Source organism: Barbatula barbatula, assembly GCF_947034865.1.
Source record: "Barbatula barbatula genome assembly, chromosome: 11".
In the NCBI taxonomy this organism is placed as follows: domain Eukaryota; kingdom Metazoa; phylum Chordata; class Actinopteri; order Cypriniformes; family Nemacheilidae; genus Barbatula; species Barbatula barbatula.
This window is the reverse complement of record NC_136774.1, coordinates 19,686,019-19,710,953: the sequence shown is the minus strand read 5'-3', so window position 1 is coordinate 19,710,953 and position 24,935 is coordinate 19,686,019. Positions and strand designations below refer to the sequence as shown.

Sequence of the window (24,935 nt, the reverse complement as noted above, 5' to 3'; positions counted from 1 at the left end):
GTCTCAGTTACCGAAAAAAAGGTGGTTCCCGACTATCCCTTTAAGATATCAAGGTATCATTCAAATATGATCTTCGGTTGAAAACAGCAAATCAAATGGTTATATAGAAATCGATTTTGATATAAACTGGGATTTCAGGCAGCGTCACAGATTGCCACATTAGAGGTGCCCAGTTCTTATTTTAAGGGAGTAAATAAAACATTTCACCATCTTTTGTAAAAGTAATGAGAAAAAAACTTAGTATTGTAACTCAAGCACGCTGCATTATAGGATACAGTATGCAGTGTGTTCTCCTGTATACTGCACATTTTGCCAAATGTAGCAGGTCTTCGGGGTGTTCTGCACATAGAAAATTTGCATATGCACCGTACACGCACACTACTGCGGAACAGTAAAAGTACAAAGTTGATATGCCTTTCCGAACACAGCTGTACGTCCTTCATCAAATTAAATTATAAAAATGCAGAATGCATGCATCTGACTGATTGAACTTCACAGCCTCATAAAATCCCTGGCTGTTAAAGTCAGCAGGGCGAGCTCTCTCTCTCCCTCCTTTCCTCCCCCTCCAGGAGACCGCCATGCCACAGCCCCATGACATCCCTCAAACCTGCTTGAAAGGGGCTGCCCTGACAGGTTGCTGTGGAGAGGCCTGTCACAGCAAGGCTGGCTCTGAAAAGCTCCAGATCATTGTCTCCCATGGGGAAAATCTTTCTTTTACTGTCTCTCTCACTCTCACACACACACACACACCTGTCAGGGTCTCTTAACTGCTGTCTGCACCAGACTGGCTAACCTTGGGCAGCTGAAAAGGCTGAACAGCATTTTCTCTCCCTCTCTCATCCCTCCATACGGACCATCAATAATGCAGTGTGAATCCCCCCTAATATGATTTATCAGGAGCAAGAGGCTGCCCTTTCTGTATGGGAACATCTGCAGACATCAATATCCGACAGGGGGCCCGGGTCAGAGCCCAGCCGCGGTCCTGTGCCGTGTCCCGCAGAGCACGCAAGGAATACCTCAACATACAGCTCGTCTCGCTGCACATTTCAAACATCCGTTAGTCTGAAAGGGGTGAGAGGGAAAATATATGCAGAGAAGACAGTTCCAGGCTCATTCATTAGTGCAAAAGCTCTTACGGAATGTGGTGCGCGGGGAACGCTGCTATTGACTCCGAGGTGCGAGGACTTGTTGTCGGGGGGCGTCATTAATTTTGAGAGCACATTAAATTAGCATGGGAATAATGTCAACAGTGTTTATATTAAAAATACATCACAAAGTGAAATGAAAAACAATGTATTGCAATAAAATGATTTATTGAGTGTCGGTGGTGTAAAACAGGGTACATCAGGGTTTGATTTGAAGGGGGAGCGGAATGGGTTACGGCTCAATGTTAAGCTGCCGAGCTCACGCGGGCAAAACAAATGTGAATCAGGCTTGTGCCATTTCTGTACAGTGTTAACTATAGTTTTAATATAAGAAAAGTAAAAAAAAACTAACTATCAAACAGTAACCTGCTTTAGTAATCTTGTAAGCCGTCTTGCTACCCACGAAAAAAAAAGTGCACAAAAATACACACATGTGCTGTTTTCACACACTAATTTTGTACCTTATACACAAAAGCATCTTTAGGACTTTTTAAGATAATCTTAAAATCTAAGTGTACTCAAGTGAGCTATTTTGAAACACCATGAATTAATGCCTTATTGTGTGAAAAATGATTCTGTCATCATTTTCTCACCCTGTTGTTATTTTAAACCTGTGCAATTTTCTTTCTTCTGCAAAACGCAAAGATATTCTGCAAAATGTCGTACCGAAAACCGTTGCTCCCCATTGACTTCTACTGTATGGACACAAAACCAAAGCAGGTCATTGGGGACCAACGCTTTGCTGTTAGGAACATTTTTCTAAATATCTTCTGTGTTCTGCAGGAGGAAAGTCATACAGGTTTTAAAAAACCTGGGTGTGTAAATAATGAAATTTTCATTTTCAAGGTGAACTATTGGTTTACAAACACTTATGAAGTGCACTAAGAGTAATTTAATAAAGTGCATTTTAGTGCACTGTTTTTATCTAAGGTGCAAATTAACAAAATAAATTACATCAATTAGCTCGAATGAGAACATAATCGAGACCTTGTCAGCAAGACACATACGATGGAGTCTCCTGTCTGTATCCTGTTAAAAGATTTAAGACAAAGCTTTTACCATGTCATCGACGTTCAGGGGTCATTAAGACCGGTCCTGCATTGACCCTGACAGGAGCTAAATACTGCATTGAGTATTTATAAGACTCTACCACAGTCTGCTGCAGACAGCCAATAAGAATCACGTGCTAGCTTCATGTGGGCATGTCATAAGTTAACCAGTGATGATAATCAGACAACACAGAGAAGAATGTCTTTTCTTTTAAGATGATGGGTAAATCTACACGAACCGTTTTCATAGATGTGACATCAGTGGAAAACAGCCAACCACTACGAGAAAAGTATTGCAGTTGACATACATCTTGCAAGGAAGTGATAGGTCGAACGTTTCTCATGACATCTAAAAGTTCAAAGCATTACACAGTGATCAACAGTATCAGCCCCAAGTGAACGGTTTAAGAGCAAATGAGAACAGATACAGTAGATAAATAAATCTCAAAGTCAAACACGTTACAAAGGATCAATGTGTAGACTCGGCTGGCAAGTCCTTGGGGTCCCAGACTCAAAAGCTCTCTCTCCCTTTACTTCAAAGCAGAAAGACATTTGAATCTCTAATCTTGATCTTATCAGCGGGCCTGGGGCTCAGAGACTGGCAAAAACCTACGAACAAGAAAACTAGGACAGTATCTGGGCAGCATTAGAGGGATTCAGACCTAAAGCTTAAGTAATTATTTTCAGCATGACCTCTGGAAGCAAGAGAGAGAAACAGAGGATGCACAAGGTCATCTGAGCATTTGTGACACAGCCGGAATGTTTGTTAAGAATTTTGCAATAATGCTTCTTAATTTCTCACACAATTTAGCCAAACCTTTCACAAAATAAAGGGAAACGTAGAGAAACTGTACGACGGCGTTCTGTTCAAACGAGCAGGTGCAATGCAAACAAGCCTAGTTGCGCCGCAGGACATCCTGTGATGAAGATACACCTGTTTAGGTGACATTTAGTAGGAGAAATGTCAAACTCAAATGACAAATTTGTGCTAAATGATTTCATGTATTATGCATCATTTGAAATTCCTTGAAGTGATTCTTGAAAAGTAGTTTCTATTCGGATTAAAAATCTCATAAATTGATCTATAGTTGATGAAATGCAAGGAAAAGAAAGTAGAAAAGAAAAACGTGAGAAAAGAAAACAACACTGACCCTCATGTACAGTGACAGTATTACTATCTGTAACGATACTCGAGTGCCATCTAGTGGCAAATACTGTAATGACAATAAGCATTGAAACAAGTTTTCATCATCACCTACCATGTAACTGTTTTAATTACAATCCAAAGAAATATCTACTCATTTAATCTTTTTTTCATGTGACCTACCGTCAATGCTATGGTTAGAATAACAGTCTCTCTTCTGACATGGATTATGCAAGCTTGTTCTATCAATCTACATTCTCTAAAGCACTCAATATTTCACCAATGTACACTATAGACAGTGGTAATTGTATTTATTTACGCCCAAGTACCACGATTTTAATTTAGGCTTCCTATGATCTGAATTAAAGCACACAGTTAGCAGGAGTTTAAAAGGTTAAAAATGAAAAAGTGAAGAAAAAAATTCACCTATTCAGATTTTTATGGTGATACAAATATTGATAAAATACATTTAATTAGAGGATGACTTGACCAAAAAGGTTTTGAGAAACTGTGATTTAACAATTTCCAATTTTGGAAAAATTTAAATGTTCAGTTTATGAGCAAACAACACAAAGTCCACTTTTATATCCAAGAGACTATAATATCATATGCAGTTTCACTTGTTCATTTTCTTCATTCGGAATGCTATGAATACTCTAATCATGCATGAACGACTTCTTACTACATTTAAATAGAATAGGTTGGCCGCATACTCTTGTTATTAGTCATGTTTACATAGCAAAATACAGTTATATTTAATAATATACGACTATCCAACGATTTACTGTCTGACCTGTTCCGTCTAGTTTTGAGTAGCACATTGTGGACTGCAATTACATGCCACATGCATGTAACGCAGAGTCTCTGATAAGATCGTTGCTGCGTAAAGTGAGTAAAGACATTTCTAAGCAATATCTCTTTGAAAATCAATGTTCTCTTCAATCCCAGCCACGAACAAAAACTCCACCTGGCATTCATCAAGAACACAAATGAGATATTCAAGTCTGTAAATATTGTCCATTCAGGAAAGGCACACGAAACATTCAACGCCTGTGTTAAATGTCCCATTAAAGAAGTTATTCAACGCTTCACATGGGCGAAAACATCAACCTGAACACGAGAAGACTGCAACATCTCTTCCTGCCAACTTAGTAGTGGTTTCTTAAGTCTTAGGAGAAGTGTATTCCAGCGGAGTTGAAAGCGTGAAGGAGCCTACCATAAAATATGGATGCAGAAAAGACACTTAACCCAATGCAAAGTACTGAAAACAATACATTTCCAAGTGTAATTGAAGACGGGCGTTAATACTTACACCATGAAATCGTCTATATCCATAGAACGTGCCCTCTTGTCACTGAACTTGGACTCCTGGAGAACACTGTCAATTTTCTGTGCAATGCTGAAGTCCTGTGGCACTTCCTGCCATGGAATTTCATTAGGCATTTTAACAAACTACAAAAATATAATCTTTGACAAAAAACAAGTTTGTAGCAATCCTGAAGTGAATTAGCATCTTAAAACCAGGTTTTTGTTTTAAATAGTATTTTCCAATTTAATAAAATAAAATCTACTACTTGACAAAAACCTGTGCACAGCCAATATCTCAAACATGCTTGTATGCTGTTAAAACCATTTTTTTAAAACAAAAACAAATATAAAAACAAAAATAACCGATGTTGAATTATTCTTCTGGGCTGGCCTTCAAATTGACATGTTCAGCCATCTCTATTAGAGCATTATGCACATTTCATTATTATAATATTATTTTTTTATATAAATTACATTTAGTTTTCTACATAAAAAATACAAATCTTGAAATGTATGCACATAGCGGACTCACCATGTTGTGTAATGAACAGTGGATTCTGTAGTTCTTTTCCAAAAGTTGCTCAACAGCAGAAGACCTAAGATAAACACCAATTATAGTCTCAAAACCCATAACTATTGAGTGACCCTATAAAGTCCAATTAGGAATGTCTTACTTGAAAGCAGCACTCAGTGTTTTATTCTTTCTAACAAATGCAATTCTGACAAGACCGTCCCATTCCTATAAACACATATAAACAAGGTTATACAGCGCGTTTGCCAAGTAACGATAACAAGACTAAAACACAGCAACACTTGCCTGAAAGTTAATAGGTGGTGGAGGGTTTTTTGGCTCGATCCTCACCACGCTGGACTCCACTTTTGGGGGTGGTCTGAAGTTGTTCTTTCCCACCTTCATAAACACAGTTCAATGACTCCACAAACTAGGCATTTCAAACAATCCTGAGAACCTAACCATCCTTGTGCAACATTCAAAGTTAAAATCACAAGGTAATGCAATCAAAACATGGACACTAAATCTATGGAGGTAGTTACAGTAAATGCCAGCAATAGCAATGTATTAGATAGTGTAGAGGGTCCCTCCAAACCTTCATGAGATGATCTACTCGAGCCAAGAGCTGCGTGTTGATGGAAAGTCTGCAGAAGAGTTTGTCTCCAGGTTTAGCCACTAAACGCATTGCAAACTCCCTCTGAAACATCAGCACAGCACACCTACAGACGAGATCATCCATTTCTCAGACATAACCTATCCTTTTCCACTGAAAAACTGAAACATTGTAACTAGATATTTCAGCTTCATCAACACTATTGTGTTTTAATTAGAATATTCCAAAGCATACACTGCTAACAACTTTAACATTCAAAACACATAATATTCTTTGCAAATTAATTTCTTACCTAAAAAATGGCCTGTGAAGTAACAACTTGAACACAAAGGGGGAAGATATCTAGAGTAGAGAAAAAAAATCATGGCGTGAACAACAATTCAGAGTAGATGACTGGATGCACAGAAAAGCAAAAGCAATAGAATCCCTAAAATAGTACCTGATAAGGCAAATTAGCAACACAGACATCAAAAAAAGGGAGTTCTGTCTTGAGGACATCACCTATGAGGATCTGAAGCTTGGTCTGCATTGGACTGTAAAGGCCACAGTTATTTATGTATAAACAAGAGCATGCTTGACAAAGCAATACATTAGTAGAATAACACTTACGTGCACTGAACTCTCTTTTGAAGCTCGGCAACAAGCCTGGTGTCCAACTCACATGCAACTACCTGTGAATTTAAGGAAAAATATGATATGCTTGGGGGAAATTAAATCAATACACGTGTAATAAAAATCAACTTAAGGCATTTACTTTTTTGGCTTTCTCCAGAAGTTTGACAGTCATGTTACCAGTTCCTGGACCAACTTCCAGAACCACATCTGTAGGTCGCAACGCTGCCTTGAAAGTTAGTTTTAAATTAAACGTGTGCAAGTATGGTCCATGTACAACATATTAACATATTTATTATATTTAATATAATAATATATTTCTTGTAACTTTGTATTAGCTCCTATCGTACTATTGCTCTTTTATGACATATCGCTTATTGCTCCCTGAACTCTTTGTAAGTCACTTTGGATAAAATCATCTGCTAAATGATTAAATGTGAATTTATTTCAGGCAGATAAAAAGCTGTCACTGCTTGCAGAAGGGTCACGTCCAAAAAACGACAGATTCATATTACTTACCTTCTCTATGATGCCATTGACCACCAGAGGGTTTTTCAATATATGCTGACCAACACCAGTATTGAACATAATTCCTGAAAAAAACATCAATGAATACTGACATTTACGATTTAACTGTTGGTTTCCATAAATACTTGAATAATGCAAATCCCCCAAAAATGCACATAAACCAATATCACCGACTTTATAGGATATCCACTACTTTCTACATACATTATACATGATTATACATCATTATAGAGATAAAGTGTCAGTCGCCTTAACAAAACGGATTTAAAGGGGTCGAGTTGCTAACATGAGCCCTTCAGCTAACATGAGGTACAATCACACCCAGGAAACATACCTTGACTCTTCACCTCCTGGTGCTGTCGAGATTTTTTCTCCGCTTTAACTTTAGGCATTTTAATAATTGTTGTCCGACAATTCAAACAATAAAATGTAAAGCTAATGCGACTAAACACTTGTTTTGTATCAAACACGTGTGTCAAGAGGTTCGGGTTCCTTTTCAGCTGATCGGTCTGGATGTTCAGCTGCTAGCGTCCCCTGCCGCACAGGAGCAAAGGCCCATGAAAGGATGGTAATGGAGCCGCCATATTAGAAAGGGCATGACTGTCCTATAATAACAGTGTTAATGTTTTTCAAATAAAAGCGTTCACATTGAGCAGCCAATGTTAATGCTTTCGATGTTGGTGTTAAAGAGAAAGTTTTCACAATTGCTTATGACAAATAATTTGACTATGAAAAAGTAAAATAACCAGAGATGTTTTTTGTACCTAAAACTGCTGAAATATGATACGAAATGTAACCGGTTGTGTCCTTCTTGTGCAAAAACAGCACCCCGTTATGGCAAGCCGAATTCTCGCGATATTATATTTTTGATATCACCAATTACATTTTTACTTGTGAAAACTATAATTCTTGATATCAAGAATACTGGTAACAATTGATATTTTTGACATCAGTAATTACGTTTTCACTTGTAAAAATGTAATTGTTGATATAAAAAATTCATATCGTGAGAATGATTAGAAGCTAATTCGGCTTGCATTCCCCGTTCACTTTTAACTGTTTAAGGGCAGTCTTGACCGGTCCAAGATGGCTGCGGCATTGACATACCCCAACAACTGGCCAAAGGGGTCGATGTGGTAAAACCGGAAGTGATATCAAATTGCAGTGTAAATTTTCGCGGCAATCCGAACTTGAGGTAAAGGACTGGTGAAGAATGACAGCTGTTCTCCGGCGTTGATTTAAAAGGTAACAAACATATCGTGCTGTTATTTAACCTTGGTATATTTCTGTAATGAGGAGATACCTTTATTATTCTGACTCTTCTTTACGTAAGATATTGTTTATAAACTCCTGACACCATCTCCAATGGTTTAGCATTAGATAGTAATGTTATTTACGCTCTGTTCCTAATTATTTTCTGTTACATTTAACAATAGCGAATTGTGTGTTTTCTGATCTCCGCATTTTGATGGTATTTCCGTTATGAAGTAAAATATTCCCAGATTTCATCTGCACACATCGGAGACAATAACAATGGCATTAGTCACTGCAGAAAACATCAAATCTGAACTGGACACTTTCAGCATCGCCTTCACAGATGAAACTGTGGACAAAAGTAAGACGGTGTGACCTTCTTTATTTTCACTGCTTTACGTTTATATCAATTTTTATTCTCAGCTGTTGTTTTTAAATGAGTTGTATTTATGTTGTCTTATGCTGTAATTCTCTCTTGTAGTGTTGGAGCAGTGTTTGTGTCACAGGCTGAAGGGGGACGAGATCGTATTCGAGTGGTTTGCGTTTAGCTCCTCAAAGAAACAGAGACCTCTCACTCTTGACAACCTGGAACAGTTTGAACATGAAGTTAGTGAAACAGATTTTATAATCTGATTAAGATTAAAAGTGCTGCATGTTTAACTCAGTAACCCTTTGGATCTTCTCAGTTGGCCATGTCTTGTTTTGTGTCCCGCTTATGTTCTTTGACAGATACTGAACAAGAAGAAAAAGTCCAAAGGCTCATCGAAAGGTAGTCAGATGAACAGGACTAGAGACATCAACTCTATCCAGGAACTGTATCCTTTCAGTTCACACCAACAGCGGATGTTATATTTCTTATTGCACGCTTGATGGAACAGTGCTTTTCTTAACATGGTTTTACAGAATAAAAGCAGAAGAAGAAGAGGAAAACCTGCTCGATTCTTACTCAACACCTGCCAAGGTGAGAACTAAAGACAATGGAAACCATTGATATAAACTAATGTTGGTTTATAAAAAGAATAATAATGTTTTCATGTCTTTGTCTGCAGGGGTCTCAGAAGCGAGCGCTGACCACTCCGGAACATCCTCAGTCTAAGAGGGGTGTGGCCCGCCACGCTAGTCCCAGTCTAATGCTGTCACCTGCCAGCTTCTCCCCAAGGTATGCAAACTACCATGTATTTACCTACATTGCATAAGAGAGTATGTAGTCAGGTTTCTTTTTATATAAATACCTGACCTGTTTGGTCTGTCAAAACAATCTGTGATATTGTGTGTGTAGTGTAACCCCCTCACAGAAATACAGCACACGTGGAGGCCGAGGAGAGGTGGTCTCGTCATTTGGGGTGGTGCAGGGTCCTCGCTGGTCAGGTAAAGGGCAGAGCGTGAGGGTTGAGTTGTTTGAGGGGAAGGAGGATTCGCTTACCAGCAGCTACAAATATATGTTTCAGAGACTAAGAGATATCAAAGATGGTGAGTCCATGTTTTTGCAGCCATCAGCAGTGAGTCCAACATTCATACAGTTTTGCTTCTTCACATACGTGTTTGTGTCTTGTCTGTAGTGCTTACCGGGAAGATTGAGGAGCTGGGTGAGGAGTTGCGGACGCATTTTAACATAGAGGAATTCTCTCCGGTTTCATTACCTGTTCAGGTACCATCACAGATGCAACCCTCATCATAGGGTTTTGCTTGTGGTTGGTTTTGATATATCTTTCACGTTTTATCTTGCAGGACATTATCACAGTACTGGGGCAAGTGTGCTGTGACAGTAACGGAAAGCTGAATGCCCAGTCTGTGCTGCTGGAGGCGGGACAGGAACAGGGGGGCAGACAGGTGCCATTGGATCTGTCTGAACTCAAGGAGTTCTCACTCTTCCCAGGACAGGTGAGAAACAAACTAAATTATTGAAATGTGTCTATTGTTGTTATTTTATGTTTAAAATTATTTTTTTCTTATTTAATCTGTTAGGTCGTTGTTATGGAAGGTATGAACACCTCTGGAGAAAAGTTTGTTGCCACCAAACTATACGAGGTATCTCTCATGGTCATTTTACTTCAACATTTTTGCGATCTTTGTTACTATTTTTTATTGTGAAGCCGTGTGGATATGTAACTGTTCTGACCAGAAACCAAAGAACAATTGAAAGTTTAAGATTCATTTGAAAACAATATGAAATGTATGTTTGAACAATTTGTTTTTCTCCAGGCTATTTCTTTGCCTTTTTACTCTGCCGTTGAAGTGAAACAGGAAGTGGATGAAGGTTTTCAAGAACTCTCTTTATCAAATGCATTGCCCATATTAAAGAATGTTATTTTAGCGTTTGCAGTTTTCATTAACTTTCCTCTCTCTTAGTGTCTGAGCCTGTAATGGTGATGATGTCTTGTGGACCATATACACCCTCTGACAGTCTGAGTTATGACCCTCTGATTGACCTCATTAGTATCATCAACAAAGATCAGCCTGATGTGTGCATTCTGGTGAGTACAGCTGTGTGTCTTTTTTTGTCAAACTAACAGGAATCACATGATAATTGCACATTTAACTGTGTATGTGGACTTTTGCAGATGTTCAAATGCATTTAGCTAATAGTTTATTACATTCTCTTGTAGTTTGGACCCTTTGTTGATTCCAAGCATGAACAGATAGAGGTAAATCAGGTTCCATAAGTTTTTGTTTTCTAAACTAACATTCGTCTTGATCGCACCAAAACAATGTTTAAATTTTTCAAACAGAAAAACCAGGTAACTGAACAATTTGAAACCATCTTCAAGAGATGTGTGGACAGCCTGGTGGAGGGAACCAAAGGGTGTGTCATTTTTCAGGTTTATCTTTACATGAGCTTTTCATCAAATTGTAATTCGTCTGCTTACTACTTTTTGACACATGGATTGTTTCAGGACGGGATGCAGACTTGTGTTTGTTCCATCTCAAAGAGATATTCATCACCACTACATTTATCCACAACCACCGTTCAGCCTGCCCAACCTCAGCAAGGAAGATACAATGGTGCGGTTGTATTACATACACAATTCAAAGGATCTTGAGAACTTTTTGAGGCATTCGAAGTTCACTGATACTGTATCTTGGTGGTTCAATATCTTGACACCATTTCTTCTTTATTTGTTAGCTAATATAGTAATTCTTTAACGTAGTTCTTTATTCACGTGTCCAAATAATTACGCTGTCGCTATTTCTTTCCGAACTTAAGCGGGTGACCTTAGCTCCTGACCCCTGCACACTCCTCATTGGTAATGTGACTTTTGGTCTGACATCAACAGACATTTTGTTTCATATGGGAGCAGAAGAGATCAGCAGGTAATAAGACTGAAGCAACAGCTTATTGTACCAGGATAAACATACAAGTTTTATACATAATTTCAATATTTATTTTAAAACCTGTAATCACAAGCACTGATTTAGTGTTACTGTTTTTTTTTTTTTACAGTGGCACAGGCACTGAACGTTTCTCACGGATTATGAAACACATGTTGACCCAGAGAAGGTTAGTAGCAACTGATCTGAGAAACTGAAAGAAAATATTTCTAGGCTTTGGTAGTTCTGTCGATACTCTATATGTAATGTGCAGTTGCATGTTTCTCAAGGTTTTCTTTTAAACATGGTTTGTTTTAGCTACTACCCCCTCTATCCTCCGGCAGAAGAGGTAAACATGGATTATGAGAAGTTTCAGCAGTTCGGCCAAATGCCTCTTACACCTGACATCCTCATTGCTCCCTCTGAACTTCGTTATTTCATTAAGGTAAACAAAGCATAGTTCAGAAAAGTATCCTGTAGCCTGGCAACCTAATACTGTTGTCTGTAATCTTATGGTCGTAATGACAATTTGTTTCCCAATCTCCCAGGACGTTTCTGGCTGTGTATGTGTCAATCCTGCTCGCCTCACTAAAGGACAGGTTGGCGGGACTTATGGACGATTGCTTGTTCAGCCAAACCCTGTGATGGTGGAGGGCAAGAGAGTAAGCCCGTGTATAGCCGGACAGGTGGTGAAAATATGATATACCTGTATTTTCTAATGTATTACTGCTTTTCAACTTAAATCATGTTTGTAGTTTTCCTTTATTAAATCTTTTCATATAACATGGCTGACAAAATAAATTACTTTGTAAATCAAAGCATGTCTAGTGTGATATAAAAATAGGAAACGCACAACTAAACATCAAATTAAGCAGTCAGTTCATTAGTCTCGACATTGTAAAACTTTAATAAAGATTCTATCGGATTTAAGAAAAGAGTATAAAAACCTTTAAAACGGACGGTTTTGGAAAAGAAACCGTATGGCAAGGTGAGGAAAACTACATTTCCGAATAACTGTACAAGATCACGTGTTTTGCTGCTCAAATTAACATTTCTGAGTAAAGCTGGCACATTAAAAAGCATGTGTTATTTACAGTATTTACAGTGGTTGAAGAACTGGTTTACATAGGTCCTCTTCAGTTAGGTATGTTTTCCAGTCCCATCGCAATGTCTTTTAATTTAGGGTCATCTCTCCAGTTTACTTTACTGGCAAGTATAATTCCCTGAAAAACAGGAAAGGTCTTTTATGTCAGGTTTCAAATGCACATTGTCACTAAAACAAAAGCACTGAAAAAACTCATACCCGCAGCACGTTTTGTAAAATGGTTGTGACCTTCTGATATTTCTCCAGCACTGCTTCAGCTCGCTCTTTGGCTCTCTGTTGAACTTCTCCCAGATTTTCCTTAACTTGCTTCCACTCATTTATCTCTTGCATTTTTTTCTTTATCTCTTCTTTTAATTCTAAGAAGAAAATATGGTTAAAAAAGGCATAATGAAAAGAAAATACAATTCTGTTCACTAATATCTGTAAAATATTAAACTTCGTCTAGAGTTACTAAGAGGCCAAAGGTAATATTAAAATAGAAGGTACCAAGTCGTTCCTTCTGTATATCTGTGATCTGGTCCTGAAGTTCTCGTGTTTCCTGAATGCAGGCATCGGTTGTTGTTAACGGAATAAACAGTATGGCTAAATGTGAGACAAAATATTCAAAAGCATGTTCTATGGTGCATCAGTAAATTTCCCACCTTTATAATCTTCAGGGTCTGTTCACATAACTCTGTGTTTTGATCAGTCAGTGCCTTCAGTGATCTATAATGAAAGGTCAGATTACAGTAAAATCAACTGTATCATAGTAGAGACATGAATATAGCGCATAAGCATCCGCTTACTCTGCGTCTGCATCATTCTGAATGATCTTATCAATGACGACGTTCCAAATCTGCATTCTGGAACACAAACATTGCAAACGTGAGGAATGAGAATAAACTAATGGTTTCTTAAATTCGCTTGATAATTACCTGTTTAATAACAGTGTTTTGTTGAAGTATGAGAGCCTTGCCTGCTCTATTTCACTTTCGTATTTGGATCTGTGGATTGTAAAAAAGAAAGTTGAATCTCAGGCCATGCAATGTGCAGATATAAATATCAACTCACTCACTGATCTGCATGTTCTTCGCACGAGCCCTTGTTCTTCCCTAAGTATAACACACTACAGTTAACATCGGGTTCATTATAAGTGTTTAATATCTGTAAAAGAAATAGCCTTTAAGGCCAAACAGGAGCTTACCCATGCTGACTTTAACATTCATCTCAAAACACTGGTTTTCCATGGTGTCCTTCATTCTTCAGGAGACATGAAATTCATATAATTACAATGCAATTTCTCGCTGTGCTCTGTGTTGGTATCAAATGAATGCAAAGTAATGGTGAATTACTTTAATAATCGTGTTGGTGTGACCCCATCAATAGCTGCTGCCTCGGGCTGGCCGTTAGTCTTTGCCACAGAATCGACATCTGAGGACCCGTCAATATTATCGCAGCTCATCTTTGTTGTTTCTGCGCCGGGAAAAACAACATCCTTTAGATTTTGAAACAAGACTGTGATGTGGGACCCGCCGTCAATCTCCAAACAATATGAGCACATTAATGTTCATACGCTGATTAAAACACGAATCACTGAAACGTTTCACGTACCTCGCCGCCTCCTCTTTTATCCGCTTTGTTTTTATTTACAAATGCTCTCGTATAAACGTAACGTGCTGTTTTGTTTAAATTGTGCTAACCGCTTGACGTACACGGTCCGAAACTGCCGCCAGGAAGTCGAGACGCTGCGCGCTCGTCACGTGACGCGGGATGGCTCACGAAGCCCCGCCCACTGTAGTCGAGCAAGGCATGAGTAGAAAATAAAGGATTGGCCATCGCAGGTCGCTGTCAGCACGGTGTGTGTTTTGGAGGTCAGAATGGGAAAATAAGGTAATGTTAGACGGCTAGATATAATGTTGCTGGTACGAATGAGCGCTTGTTACCTTTATATGTGAATTTGACTTTATAGATGTCGCGTTGTTTTAAAATACATGACCTGCATAATAGCAGTGTGGAAAGGGGTGCAGTTTATTCGTTATGAGGGGCTAGTCTTGCTGCAGTGTTGCTTTATTGGTGTTTCATGAAACGAAAGACTTGTGTGTATATGTATGAATTGTCAAGTTAATCTTGATCAGCGACTCACGTGACAGCCCGTTTCTTTTTATTCACACATATTGTATGCACGGCTTTGATTATTAATATAATATTTGAGATTATGTTATGTTAGTCCTTACATGCCCTCGTCTCTTTGTTAAGTCTAAATCGCTTGATGGTTGCTTGTCATTTTACTTTAAAAACGTATCGCAACAGTGCCCTCTGGTGTTGGTTGTGTTGACGTGTTCTTCAACCGGAAGCAGTGTTCGGATGTCGTCATGGGAAGCAAAGTGAGTGGCAAGATGGCCGCTGCCAGTAGGGTCGTGCAGGTAAATATTCTCTGATCGTCTACATGTGACATATCGTTTATTTGAGGGCACGGTAAAAACGGTTATCACATTTTTCGCTTGCAGTACGGACGGTTTAACCGTGAATAGTTATACTGTGGCACAACGCATTGATTTAACTGATTTGTTTGGTGCCCTTGTGGACACACCAAAGTTCAGCCCTCTTTACACTGTAAACGCTTGTATTTTTAACCCGTGGGGAAATGAACCATGGTTTTGTTATAGTAAAAGTGTTATATGTGTATTGGTTTTATTGCCGGGTTACCATTTAGCCATAGTTTTGCTACACACGTCATATCATTATTAAAACTATGGAAAATGAAACCAAATTGTTACTGTAGTTATACATTTTGTTTTATTTGCGGTTGCTTAACCTCCTAAAGTATAATTATTTCAAATAAATGTGGTTCTTTAATATGTCTTCCATTGCAGGTTGTGCGACCTCATGCACCTTTAATTAAATTTCCTGATAGAATGGGCATCCCAAGGCCGAATGGTCAGTACAATTCCCATGTAGTCCCTTATGAGTGTCATTTGGGTTCAAACAACAGTCCTAAATATTTTTATGACAGCATTTACTCTTCTGTCAAATCAATTTAAAAGCAGGTTCAGTAGCAGATGGTATTTCTAACTGTACTGTCATTCCAGTTCAAGAGGTGGTGAAAGTTCTTGCAGCCACTATCCCACAGATCTCTCCATCTGCACCTCCGCCAGCTGCATCGATATCACCTCCACCCAGACCGCCGGGACCCGTCAGCCGACTGCCTGGAACTCCCGATAACATTACTGTAGTTAAAGATCTTCCCCAGAGATATCGCAGAGGAACCCTTACCTTAGAAGAAATGGATTATATTCAGGTAAAAACAAGTGTTCGTACTGATTTAATTATCACAATGATGAAACAAAATAAGTTTCATACATTTGAGATTAAAGCTTCTAATGTGGCTGTTGTTTTGATATTAAAAACATGGACAGATGGTATTGACCTTTAATCAGTAATTTATGTAATTACTAATATTTTTATTTCTTACAGCGTGGTGGGCCAGAGTGACAGTGGTCTAGTTTATTCTCTCAGCATACTTATTGGTTTCTGACTTTTCTTTTCTCAAAATAAAAGGAATTATATGTCAATATACCCCAATGTCATATGTCATGATTATAGTATTGTATAAAGAGATTATTATTTAACATAATTGCACAGCCTGATTGGTTGTTTATTTACTTGGGTGCTCTATATTTACATTTATATTTTACATATTAAATAACCACAGCGGTCCACCCTTTGTTTAAATGGTAAATCTGGACTGAATCTCTGGCCATCATGAACGCGGCCATAATGAATTTTCAACTGCATTTCATAATACCTCTTCTGGCTTTGGTGCAAACCTTTGCACTCAGTGCCAGTATGTTATACTGATCCATGCTGATTAAACTAAATCACTACAAATATTGTACATCTGAAGAATTAAAATATTTACGCATTTTTTGAAACAGTGTGTTGTCAGTTTTTCTAAAATACAAACATTAAGAAACGATGTCAAGGTCCTAAACCACATGCCCCTAAATCACGAAGGAACCAACTGAAGGTACACATAAAAATGTGTATCTGTTTGATTTAACCATGGTAAAATATGTTGTGTTCGGGGGAAAATTACAACAAAATACATGTATCCAGAGCTTTTATTTCTGGAGCTTTTTACACCAAGTAATAAAGTACAACAAAAATACAAAATAATGCAAAACAAAGCAATTATATGTACATATTTTATAAACAATAGAGATATCTGTTTGAATAACTCCGTTATTTAATGTTATGATTGTCTGTATATATGGACACACATTTATAGGATTTCTTGGTCTTGATAACAAATTTTACCACTTCCCCCATGTTTGAATGTGAAGTCTCTACCTAATAAGTATTTTAAATTTCTAAATGAAATACAATAAAACGCACACACCCAAAATCACCAAACGTTTCTTAATATATATATTTTTTAAAGATGTATTATTTCTATAGATCAAAACAATGCCTTACATTTTAGTCTGTACGTCAGCAAAACTAGCTGAATAAACATAAATGTGCAGTTCACGGTATCATTTATAAAAGTACTAATACCTATATAGAATAATAGAAGCACAGACTTATAAAGTACAAAAATAAAAAAAATTTACAACTTTACACGAGCACCAATTACTACATTGTGTTCTCTGCTGTTCTGAGAACAAAATCTGCTTTTTGACCATAAAGAAAATTCATACAAAATCTTTGTAGTGCTTTCTAACCCCGTCAATAAAATTGGTATCCATGGATCCATTTCAATCAGTGTCATTGCAAACATGCTATTAATGAGTACTTTACCACGTATTAACAATGTAGATGCACAAGACTTTCAATTCAACTTATAATTGCAACAGCAGTGCATTTAACAAACTCTTCACATTACTGATAGCAGCCATTAAAAGTCAAGGTAATGATGGTAAACCTTTCTACTTATTGACGGAAACATTTTCTTCCAAAAAGTGAAAATAAGAGAGGCTTACATGGGAGTGTCCAAAAGGTGCCACACAAAATAATTTCTCTAATCGGTGGCATTTTTGCAAACAACCGATGCTAGCACACACAATTTTGACGTCTCTTAATTCCGTAAACAAAACAAAGGCAATACAAATATTCAATGAACAACCTATACATATCTACACATTATTGCCATAAACATTTGTTATATAATTTTTGCATTCACCCTAACCGAAGTCAAAGCATTTAAATGAACTCTGTGGAAATTTAGTTTTTTTGCATGCAAAGAGCAGAAAGGACTTTGGTACAGTGTGTCGAGCTGACTGATTTTTGGCATATAATGTTAATCAGCTCGTAACATAAAGGTTGAACAATAGTACAATCTGCTCCATGCATACAAGAATGTCGATGAACTTGGCAAGGTTTGGAGGAAAAACAAAGCAGGTAAACAAGATTTAAATTAGCTCAATTCTGAAGGTTTTCTTAATATTTCTGGCAGCTACCAAATATACATAATGCATAGCTGAAAAACACTGGTTTAATCTGTACCAAAGCATATGCAGTGAAGAGCACCTGCAAAACAGCCTCCTGTGGAACGTCTCAGTTTAATTTATATACAGATTAAATTATACTAATACTGTCAAGCACAGGTGCCTTAATAGCACCACCTGAATCACAATACTCCCTTGCAGCATTTGTTACTAAGCAAACAAGCTTCAGTCTATAGAAAATCTAGATTTTTCAGTCCCCTGATAACACATTTCCAACCAGGGAACAAGTTTCAATCGTTGTTCATTGGCATCTTAATCCTACTTTAAAGTTCTGGAAAATTGAGAATGCAAAATATGCCTTTCCTGCCCTGTTTTTCTGATCATCAAAAGGTTCAAACAAAAGCTGTTTTTGGATGTTGTTAAAGCTTAAAAATCCTAACTTGAACTCATAACGCTAACCAGGTTTTCTTACAAAATATGTTAACCTCAAGTGTTTGTAGGAAATCGTGGGCATGCAGGCAACGTGAAAACGCCTCAGTGATCAGAAGTGCTCTTTGTTTTAGCATGTACTCTTTGTTCCAAAATGTTCATCATTCTCAATTATAAAAGCCAGGTTTGTGATATACAAAAATGCTACATTTCCCAATGACTACATGATCTTGGGTTTTGTAAACGCTCAAAAAGTACCAGTTTCTAAACAAACACACATACACGGAAACGACAAGAAACAGCGCAGTTTTCGGCGGCAGCTACTTTTTTGCAGGACAGCAAATCTTGAAAGATGCAGGCGTTGAGATGACTATAGTACGAGTCCACAACTCGCTTCTCCAGCATTTAGGTTTAGCTGTATCTCATCCTAGACGGAAAAATATTAAATATCTGAAAGACCAGAAAAATAAATGGCTATATAAACTCTTGAGAAATCAAGATTTCTTAGCTCTGTACAATAAAGACATCACTGATGTCATATTACAAAAAAAGACCAAAAGGTATATTTATATATATATATATAATTAAAAAACAACTAATAGTCAGTGAGTGGGCGACTGTGGATCCGGATGGCAACAGGAAGTCAGTCGGACTGAAGTGTGGTGTGCTGGTGATGTCGTGAGTGGGAGCTGATGAAACCAGTGGGGTCGCCACCCCCTACACTACTGAAGTCTGTGACAGACACGGCCATTGTGGCTCCCGTGATGCGATGTGTTCGTCTGCCCTCAAAGTCCACGGCCAGGTTAGAAACGGACACGTCGTTTATGAAAGACTCCGTGAGGCCCATCTTGAGCCTCTTGGAGGGTCGTTCGCAGTCTTTGGTGCCGCACATGCCGATCTGGCTCAGGTCGGAGCGGTAGAAGGTGGAATCCAGTATGTTGGCACAGCTGCTGTCTCCATAGCTCATCTGATCATCGTGATTCAGGGCTCCTTTGTGTAAACTCTCCATAGGGGAAAAGTAGGGGGAGTCCAGACAGCTCACGTCTCTGGGACCACTGCACACGGTGGCTACGCTGTTACTAAGGGCTACACAAAATAAAAAGTTGCCGATTTATTATACTTTCCAGCATCTCCTTGCCTATTATTTTGTGTGAGAGTACAAATGTTTTTATTTAAAAAATGTCCTTAACAATCATTTATTAGGTTTATAAGCAAAAATTGCAGGAAAGTTTGTTCAAAGATCATTGTGAAATACCTGTGAGGTCACTGGCAGTGATGGAGTTAAGCAGTCCTAGTTGTTGTTCTGCCGAGGTCTCCATTCGTCCTCCGGCTCCACCTGAACAAACCAAAGACGTGCCGTCCATTGCCAGACCTTCCGCCTCATCCACCAGCCGATCCATCAGGTCTCTGAGGACAAAACAAACCCACAGATGAGGTTACAGAATAGGCTAAACACTACTACAAAACACATCACTAAACAAACTGATGAAACATCGTGGGCATCCAGGGTTACCGCACTGCATTGACTTACGTCACACCCGGGTAACTACTGTACTTCTTCTTGCCAAATCTATTCTGTTGGGCGAAGAAGTCGAAACGTTCAGACTTTTTCCACATGTAATAAAAAGCCACACATTCTGCGACAGTCCGTGTTTGAACCTGAAACGGAAGATGGTAGAGATGTTAAGACTTGCTAGAAGATGGTAAGTGAATTCGGACACTTTGACGACCCCAAAATACATTACAACTCGCCTTGTGTTTCTGAATAAGATGGAAATTTTTCTCGTAAATCTGCAGTGCATGTTCAAAGTTTCTGCATTCATCCTCTGACCATGGTGGTGATTCTTCTATCAAAGCACCGAAAACAAGAGTTATCATCATGCCGTTAACGAAACAAAATATATCAAGCTGGTTCAGAACTTCAGCCCACCTTTTGACGTCCTCACATTTCTACAGTATCGTGTCAGAGCCTCGCGCGTGTCATAATCAGACTTCAGAAGCTCAAACAAGGCCTAGGAAAGATAGGGAGCAGGTCAGTGTAATATTACAATTAAAACATCACAGCAGCAGCTCTAATATAGGCTAAATATCTTCATATGACTTGATGACTGCGTTGAGAGTGGAAAGACCTGTTCATTATCCCGTATGTGTCCGGATGTGCAGTCGTCTGTGTTTCCGTCTGTAGTCTGTGACAGAGCCAATCTGAGGTAGTCTCTCACTTTACATTCTGACAGCACGTCAGGACACCAAAGCAGCTTGTCTTCCTCCTCGTACACTTTAAAAGCAATAAAACACGTTCAAATCATAGGGAATGAAGTACTTTATTTCAGTTTTAAAGTCTATTGGTTTAAAGAGAAATTCCTTGATTTTGAAGATCTTATTTTGGTTTATGTTGTGTGCGACAACAAGTTTACGTACAAGGTGTAAAAACACAGTTATTCTTACCTTACTACTTGACTGACTCTCAAATGATTCGTTCGGCAAATCATCCGTCTAATCCCCTCCTTTCCGCCAGCCTACTCTGATCTGATTGGTCAGATGGTCTAGTCTGCTATGACTGGTCTACCGCGAACGAGACTCACAAGCTACAGTGTTTGGGGGAGAAGAGTGAAGTTTTCCCCGGCAGCCTTTCCAAAACGTAGGCGGGGACTATATACTGACGTAAATCAGTGGCGGTTCCAAATCGGACTAGGGCAAGATTTGTTTGCGTGATTCAAAGTCGACTCCCTTTTTTCCAAGCAAATAACTTTGATATTCATTCACCTTTGGCTTTACAACTTGGCAGACTGGCAACACACGGCAACATTACACACTGCATGAAATGTAATATACATGATCTTGTAATATGTACTCTTTAATAAGGATGCTCACCCTTTTCATCATCCTTATAGTGGTTGAGGCCAACAGGAACCTCTGCTTGATACTGGGACCCAACCATTATTTCCTGTGTTTCAGAGGCAAGAAATAATCAAAAAAAGGCTTTGTCTTTTACTTTAAATGGAATAATGTAACTTGTCAAATTCAGTTTAATTACAGTGAATCTTTGTGTATTTGAAGTGCGAGTCTGACCTTTTTAGAATCTTCACTGCTCACCCCATCCTCCTCCCCTTCAGATTCTTTATCACCATCATAGGTCATGTTGGCTGTTAAAAAAAGCAATAAATAAATAAAAACAAAAAGCACATTAATTATAACCTACTATTTATAAGGATATGTGAATGTTAATGGTTTATACACTGCATTATAAAGTGCTTTTGTATTATAAAAAAGCCAATAGTTTGGTCGTTGATTGGCCCCAGAGCCCTTGAGAGAGAGCGTCGCGACAACTGAAGTTCAAACTTTCCGCATGTCACGTGTGGACTTCGTAAATAGTGCACAACTAGTACACACCACTTAAATGTGCATTTGGCATTTTTTACATTTTCTGTCTTTCGTTTTTCAAAGATGAAAGACAGTCAACCAGATTTAAATTAAAATGAAGGCGAGTAACAAATGACAGAATTTCCTTTAAGAGTAAACTGTTCTCTTCACGCAGAATATAAAGTTGAGATGATAAACACATAAATTACAATTAGAGGAATGGAATTAATTTATTCTCACATCTGAGTGTTCTCGGGAAGAAGTCTGTGGCTTCATGGGAGGTAACAGAAGGGGTCAGATCATCAGCAGACGACTGGGTCTCCTCCTCATAATCTCCTGATAAGAGATCCTTCGCAATCTCCTCCTATAGCAAGAGTGATTCCTTTTTTATTATAAGTATTCAGTTATATTTCCAGGAACATACAGCTGCATAAACGGCACCTTGACTACGTATATAAAACCCTAAACAGAATGACATTGAATACCTTGTCTAGCGTCATGTCAGGCAGATCATCTTCTAGTTCAACAGAAGAGCCGTCGATGCTAGATCCTGCACCTGTACTTACTGACGCCTCGTAACGGTACATGGCCAACAACTCTTCAATCGGCATGTTTCCTTCCTGTTCGGATTTAACAACAGCAGAAAAAAGTCTATGTTATCGCAAGATTAACACTGGTCATTTCTCAGTGAATCCAATCGCTTTTGGTATTAAGATTGTGATTTCTCAAGACAACATACTTATCATAAGAAGTGGATTATTGTAAATGCACGTTACCCTCTCCAAGTCTGCCAGTTCTGCACTGAAATTCTTCTGTCCGTTCAGAAGTTCCTCCTCCTCCTCTAAAGTTCTTTCATCATCATATTCATGAATCAACATCTCTGCTGTTGGATCAAAGTCATGATCATCTGAGGACAAAGAGCCAACTGCGGAAAAAAAATGATCAACCTTTAACACGAACGTTAAAAAACAAAACAAAGGATGATGAAACTGATCTGAATCGTCAACATATATTAACAAGACTGCAACAATGAAAGACTGATATTGGCAGATAATGTGCAATATTTGGGACACTGTAAATTTTTCATACGTAAAAATCTACTTCATTTAAATCATCATGCAAATTTTAATTATTAATTTTTTTTAAATCATCACTAAAGCAATAAAGTAATATACAGACACCTACCAGGGCTCGAACTCCCAAAGGAAGCCTGAACAGACAGACACAGTCAATAAGAAAAAAGAAGACAGTCATCGGTTATTACACACTACACAAACAATATACTAAGCAGCAAAATAAACCACATGATATTAGATCCGTTACATGTGAAACCCAACATACAGTAATATAAAGTAAAATACATTCATGTAAACGCAGGGCTGCATTTATTCACAACACAAATCATATGCGGCCAAACCAAAGTTGTCAATGCAAGAAATCTGCATGCATGGCACAAACACATTACTCGAATTTCCATAAAGATGCTTTCATCTCCAAAAAAGCGCAAAAATCGCCATCCACTTACACCATATACAAACATCTCCTGCACTATAACAGCTTAAAAAACCAACGTGCACCGTTAAGACCGGTAAAAACGTGCAAGCCGCCAAAAAACTACATTTATGTCGAAGAATTTGTCAATTACACGCAACGACTGTTTGTTTTTTTCCCTGCGAGCTAACGGGGATGCGATTCAGGGGCCTATCCGAACCTGAAACATCAGTCTTCATTTAAACCCGTCTAGCGTCGTCATTTTTACGCACATCTGGCAAAAACCTCTAGCGAAGACACATTTGATTCTCCTTTAAACACGCATATGAACGAAAACCACAACCCTGTCAAGGAATCGTTTAAATGTGCAATATAAAAGCAGATACTTTTTTCCAGCTAGCCAGCTTACCTCCGCCATATTGGTATCTTTGGCTTCATAGGTTGCTGTGGTGCAGTACCCGGATGTGCTCAGAAACCAATGGGAGAGAGGTGAGATGTTTGGCACACTTTTCAAACAGGTTCACAGAGCCTTTGGATGTTTTGAACGTGGACTGTTCATAAACACTAAGGTCTAAAATGTTAGGCTCGTTTGAGGAAATGTTTCTCTTGACTTTGCAAGCATTTTCATCTGAATGCATATCCCATAGGCCTATAGTTTTTCTTACGAAAATGTTATTCTGCAAAGATATGCATTTATTTGATTACAGAACTATTTTATGATATTAATATGTTTGTTTTGAATAGACTTGGACCAAATAATAAAGAAAATGTGATCAAGGGGATAGATAAGAATTCTCTACACGGTTGGAAAAGCATCCCACGGTGAGCACTCGACCTGTTAAAGATGATCTATGCCGAGAGAACCTTTCTGCAAGTTTTAGATAAAGGTTGAGTACATTAAATATTCTACCTTGTATTTTTGGAAGTTTATTTATTGTGTGTTTATGTGTGTATCTATATGATTTGCCAACCAATAAGAATTGAGCTTGTGTTATTCAAAAGTTTTGATGAGTTATGTGTAAATAATTTTAGTGAGTTAAGTCAACTTTATTATAAAAAGCAGATTGTTTAAAGCGGCTTAAGAGTTCATCAATTATTGAAAGAGGAATCACATCGTTGTTTTGCTTTTATAATTTGTTTTGAGTATACAGTAATGTTTGTCTCAGATTTTCTAAAGACGATGAACAATAATGTCCATATTGAGCAGTACATTTTTAAAGGGTAATCATTTTATATTTATCAAGTCTGAAATGCATTGTCAAAGATAGACAATCCATATTTAATGCATGTTTAATGCAAGTTCATATTTTTTAAATCATCACTAAAGCAATAAAGCAATATACAGACACCTACCAGGGCTCGAACTTCCAAAGGAAGCCTGAACAGACAGACTCAATAAGAAAAAAGAAGACAGTCATCGGTTATTACACACTACACAAACAATATACTAAGCAGCAAAATAAACCACATGATATTAGATACGTTACATGTGAAACCCAACATACAGTAATATAAAGTAAAATACATTCATGTAAACGCAGGGCTGCATTTATTCACATCATATGCAGCCAAGCCAAAGTTCTCAATGCAAGAAATCTGCATGCATGGCACAAACACATTACTCGAATTTCCATACAGATGCTGTCATCTC

The 24,935-nt window shown here is 38.1% G+C and overlaps 5 protein-coding genes across 8 annotated transcripts; 2 read left to right on the top strand and 3 right to left on the bottom strand.

Moving 5' to 3' along the window:
• Positions 1-1,294: 1,294 nt before the first annotated feature.
• On the bottom strand, positions 1,295-7,512 carry dimt1l (DIM1 dimethyladenosine transferase 1-like). The gene is made up of 12 exons (XM_079466639.1): positions 7,245-7,512; positions 6,902-6,975; positions 6,525-6,611; positions 6,380-6,441; positions 6,210-6,303; positions 6,063-6,112; positions 5,753-5,876; positions 5,464-5,556; positions 5,321-5,385; positions 5,179-5,242; positions 4,651-4,757; positions 1,295-4,550 (listed from the first exon to the last, which is right to left on the bottom strand). The coding sequence occupies exons 1-12, from the start codon at positions 7,300-7,302 to the stop codon at positions 4,508-4,510; spliced, it is 921 nt and encodes a 306-aa protein (XP_079322765.1). The 5' UTR covers positions 7,303-7,512; the 3' UTR covers positions 1,295-4,507.
• A 528-nt stretch (positions 7,513-8,040) lies between these two features.
• pola2 (polymerase (DNA directed), alpha 2) lies at positions 8,041-12,288 on the top strand. 3 transcript variants are annotated; one of them, XM_079467519.1, is made up of 19 exons: positions 8,041-8,155; positions 8,399-8,525; positions 8,646-8,770; positions 8,894-8,979; positions 9,068-9,125; positions 9,214-9,323; positions 9,444-9,634; positions 9,724-9,812; positions 9,893-10,045; positions 10,130-10,192; positions 10,367-10,421; positions 10,514-10,638; positions 10,771-10,809; positions 10,894-10,967; positions 11,059-11,167; positions 11,370-11,476; positions 11,607-11,663; positions 11,792-11,918; positions 12,022-12,288. In XM_079467519.1, the coding sequence occupies exons 2-19, from the start codon at positions 8,444-8,446 to the stop codon at positions 12,172-12,174; spliced, it is 1,803 nt and encodes a 600-aa protein (XP_079323645.1). In that variant the 5' UTR covers positions 8,041-8,155; positions 8,399-8,443; the 3' UTR covers positions 12,175-12,288. The 3 variants fall into 3 exon arrangements, with proteins under 3 accessions (XP_079323645.1, XP_079323646.1, XP_079323647.1); XM_079467520.1 differs by having other exon boundaries at positions 8,044-8,155; positions 8,413-8,525; XM_079467521.1 differs by having other exon boundaries at positions 8,097-8,155; positions 8,454-8,525.
• On the bottom strand, positions 12,124-14,353 carry cenph (centromere protein H). 2 transcript variants are annotated; one of them, XM_079467522.1, is made up of 10 exons: positions 14,169-14,353; positions 13,910-14,030; positions 13,762-13,817; positions 13,633-13,669; positions 13,493-13,561; positions 13,364-13,420; positions 13,220-13,283; positions 13,065-13,116; positions 12,777-12,934; positions 12,124-12,696 (listed from the first exon to the last, which is right to left on the bottom strand). In XM_079467522.1, the coding sequence occupies exons 2-10, from the start codon at positions 14,017-14,019 to the stop codon at positions 12,610-12,612; spliced, it is 690 nt and encodes a 229-aa protein (XP_079323648.1). In that variant the 5' UTR covers positions 14,020-14,030; positions 14,169-14,353; the 3' UTR covers positions 12,124-12,609. The 2 variants fall into 2 exon arrangements, with proteins under 2 accessions (XP_079323648.1, XP_079323649.1); XM_079467523.1 differs by having other exon boundaries at positions 12,218-12,696; positions 13,910-14,052.
• kgd4 (alpha-ketoglutarate dehydrogenase subunit 4) lies at positions 14,349-16,486 on the top strand. The gene is made up of 5 exons (XM_079467524.1): positions 14,349-14,447; positions 14,868-14,980; positions 15,431-15,494; positions 15,647-15,855; positions 16,032-16,486. Exons 2-5 carry the CDS (start codon positions 14,930-14,932, stop codon positions 16,047-16,049), a joined length of 342 nt encoding a protein of 113 aa, XP_079323650.1. The 5' UTR covers positions 14,349-14,447; positions 14,868-14,929; the 3' UTR covers positions 16,050-16,486.
• A 592-nt stretch (positions 16,487-17,078) lies between these two features.
• Positions 17,079-23,711, bottom strand: mier3b (mesoderm induction early response 1, family member 3 b). The gene is made up of 13 exons (XM_079467518.1): positions 23,694-23,711; positions 22,979-23,003; positions 22,570-22,718; positions 22,279-22,413; positions 22,034-22,157; positions 21,503-21,576; positions 21,305-21,377; positions 20,563-20,708; positions 20,364-20,445; positions 20,186-20,280; positions 19,965-20,092; positions 19,689-19,840; positions 17,079-19,519 (listed from the first exon to the last, which is right to left on the bottom strand). Exons 1-13 carry the CDS (start codon positions 23,700-23,702, stop codon positions 19,077-19,079), a joined length of 1,635 nt encoding a protein of 544 aa, XP_079323644.1. The 5' UTR covers positions 23,703-23,711; the 3' UTR covers positions 17,079-19,076.
• Between the last annotated feature and the right edge of the window lie 1,224 nt (positions 23,712-24,935).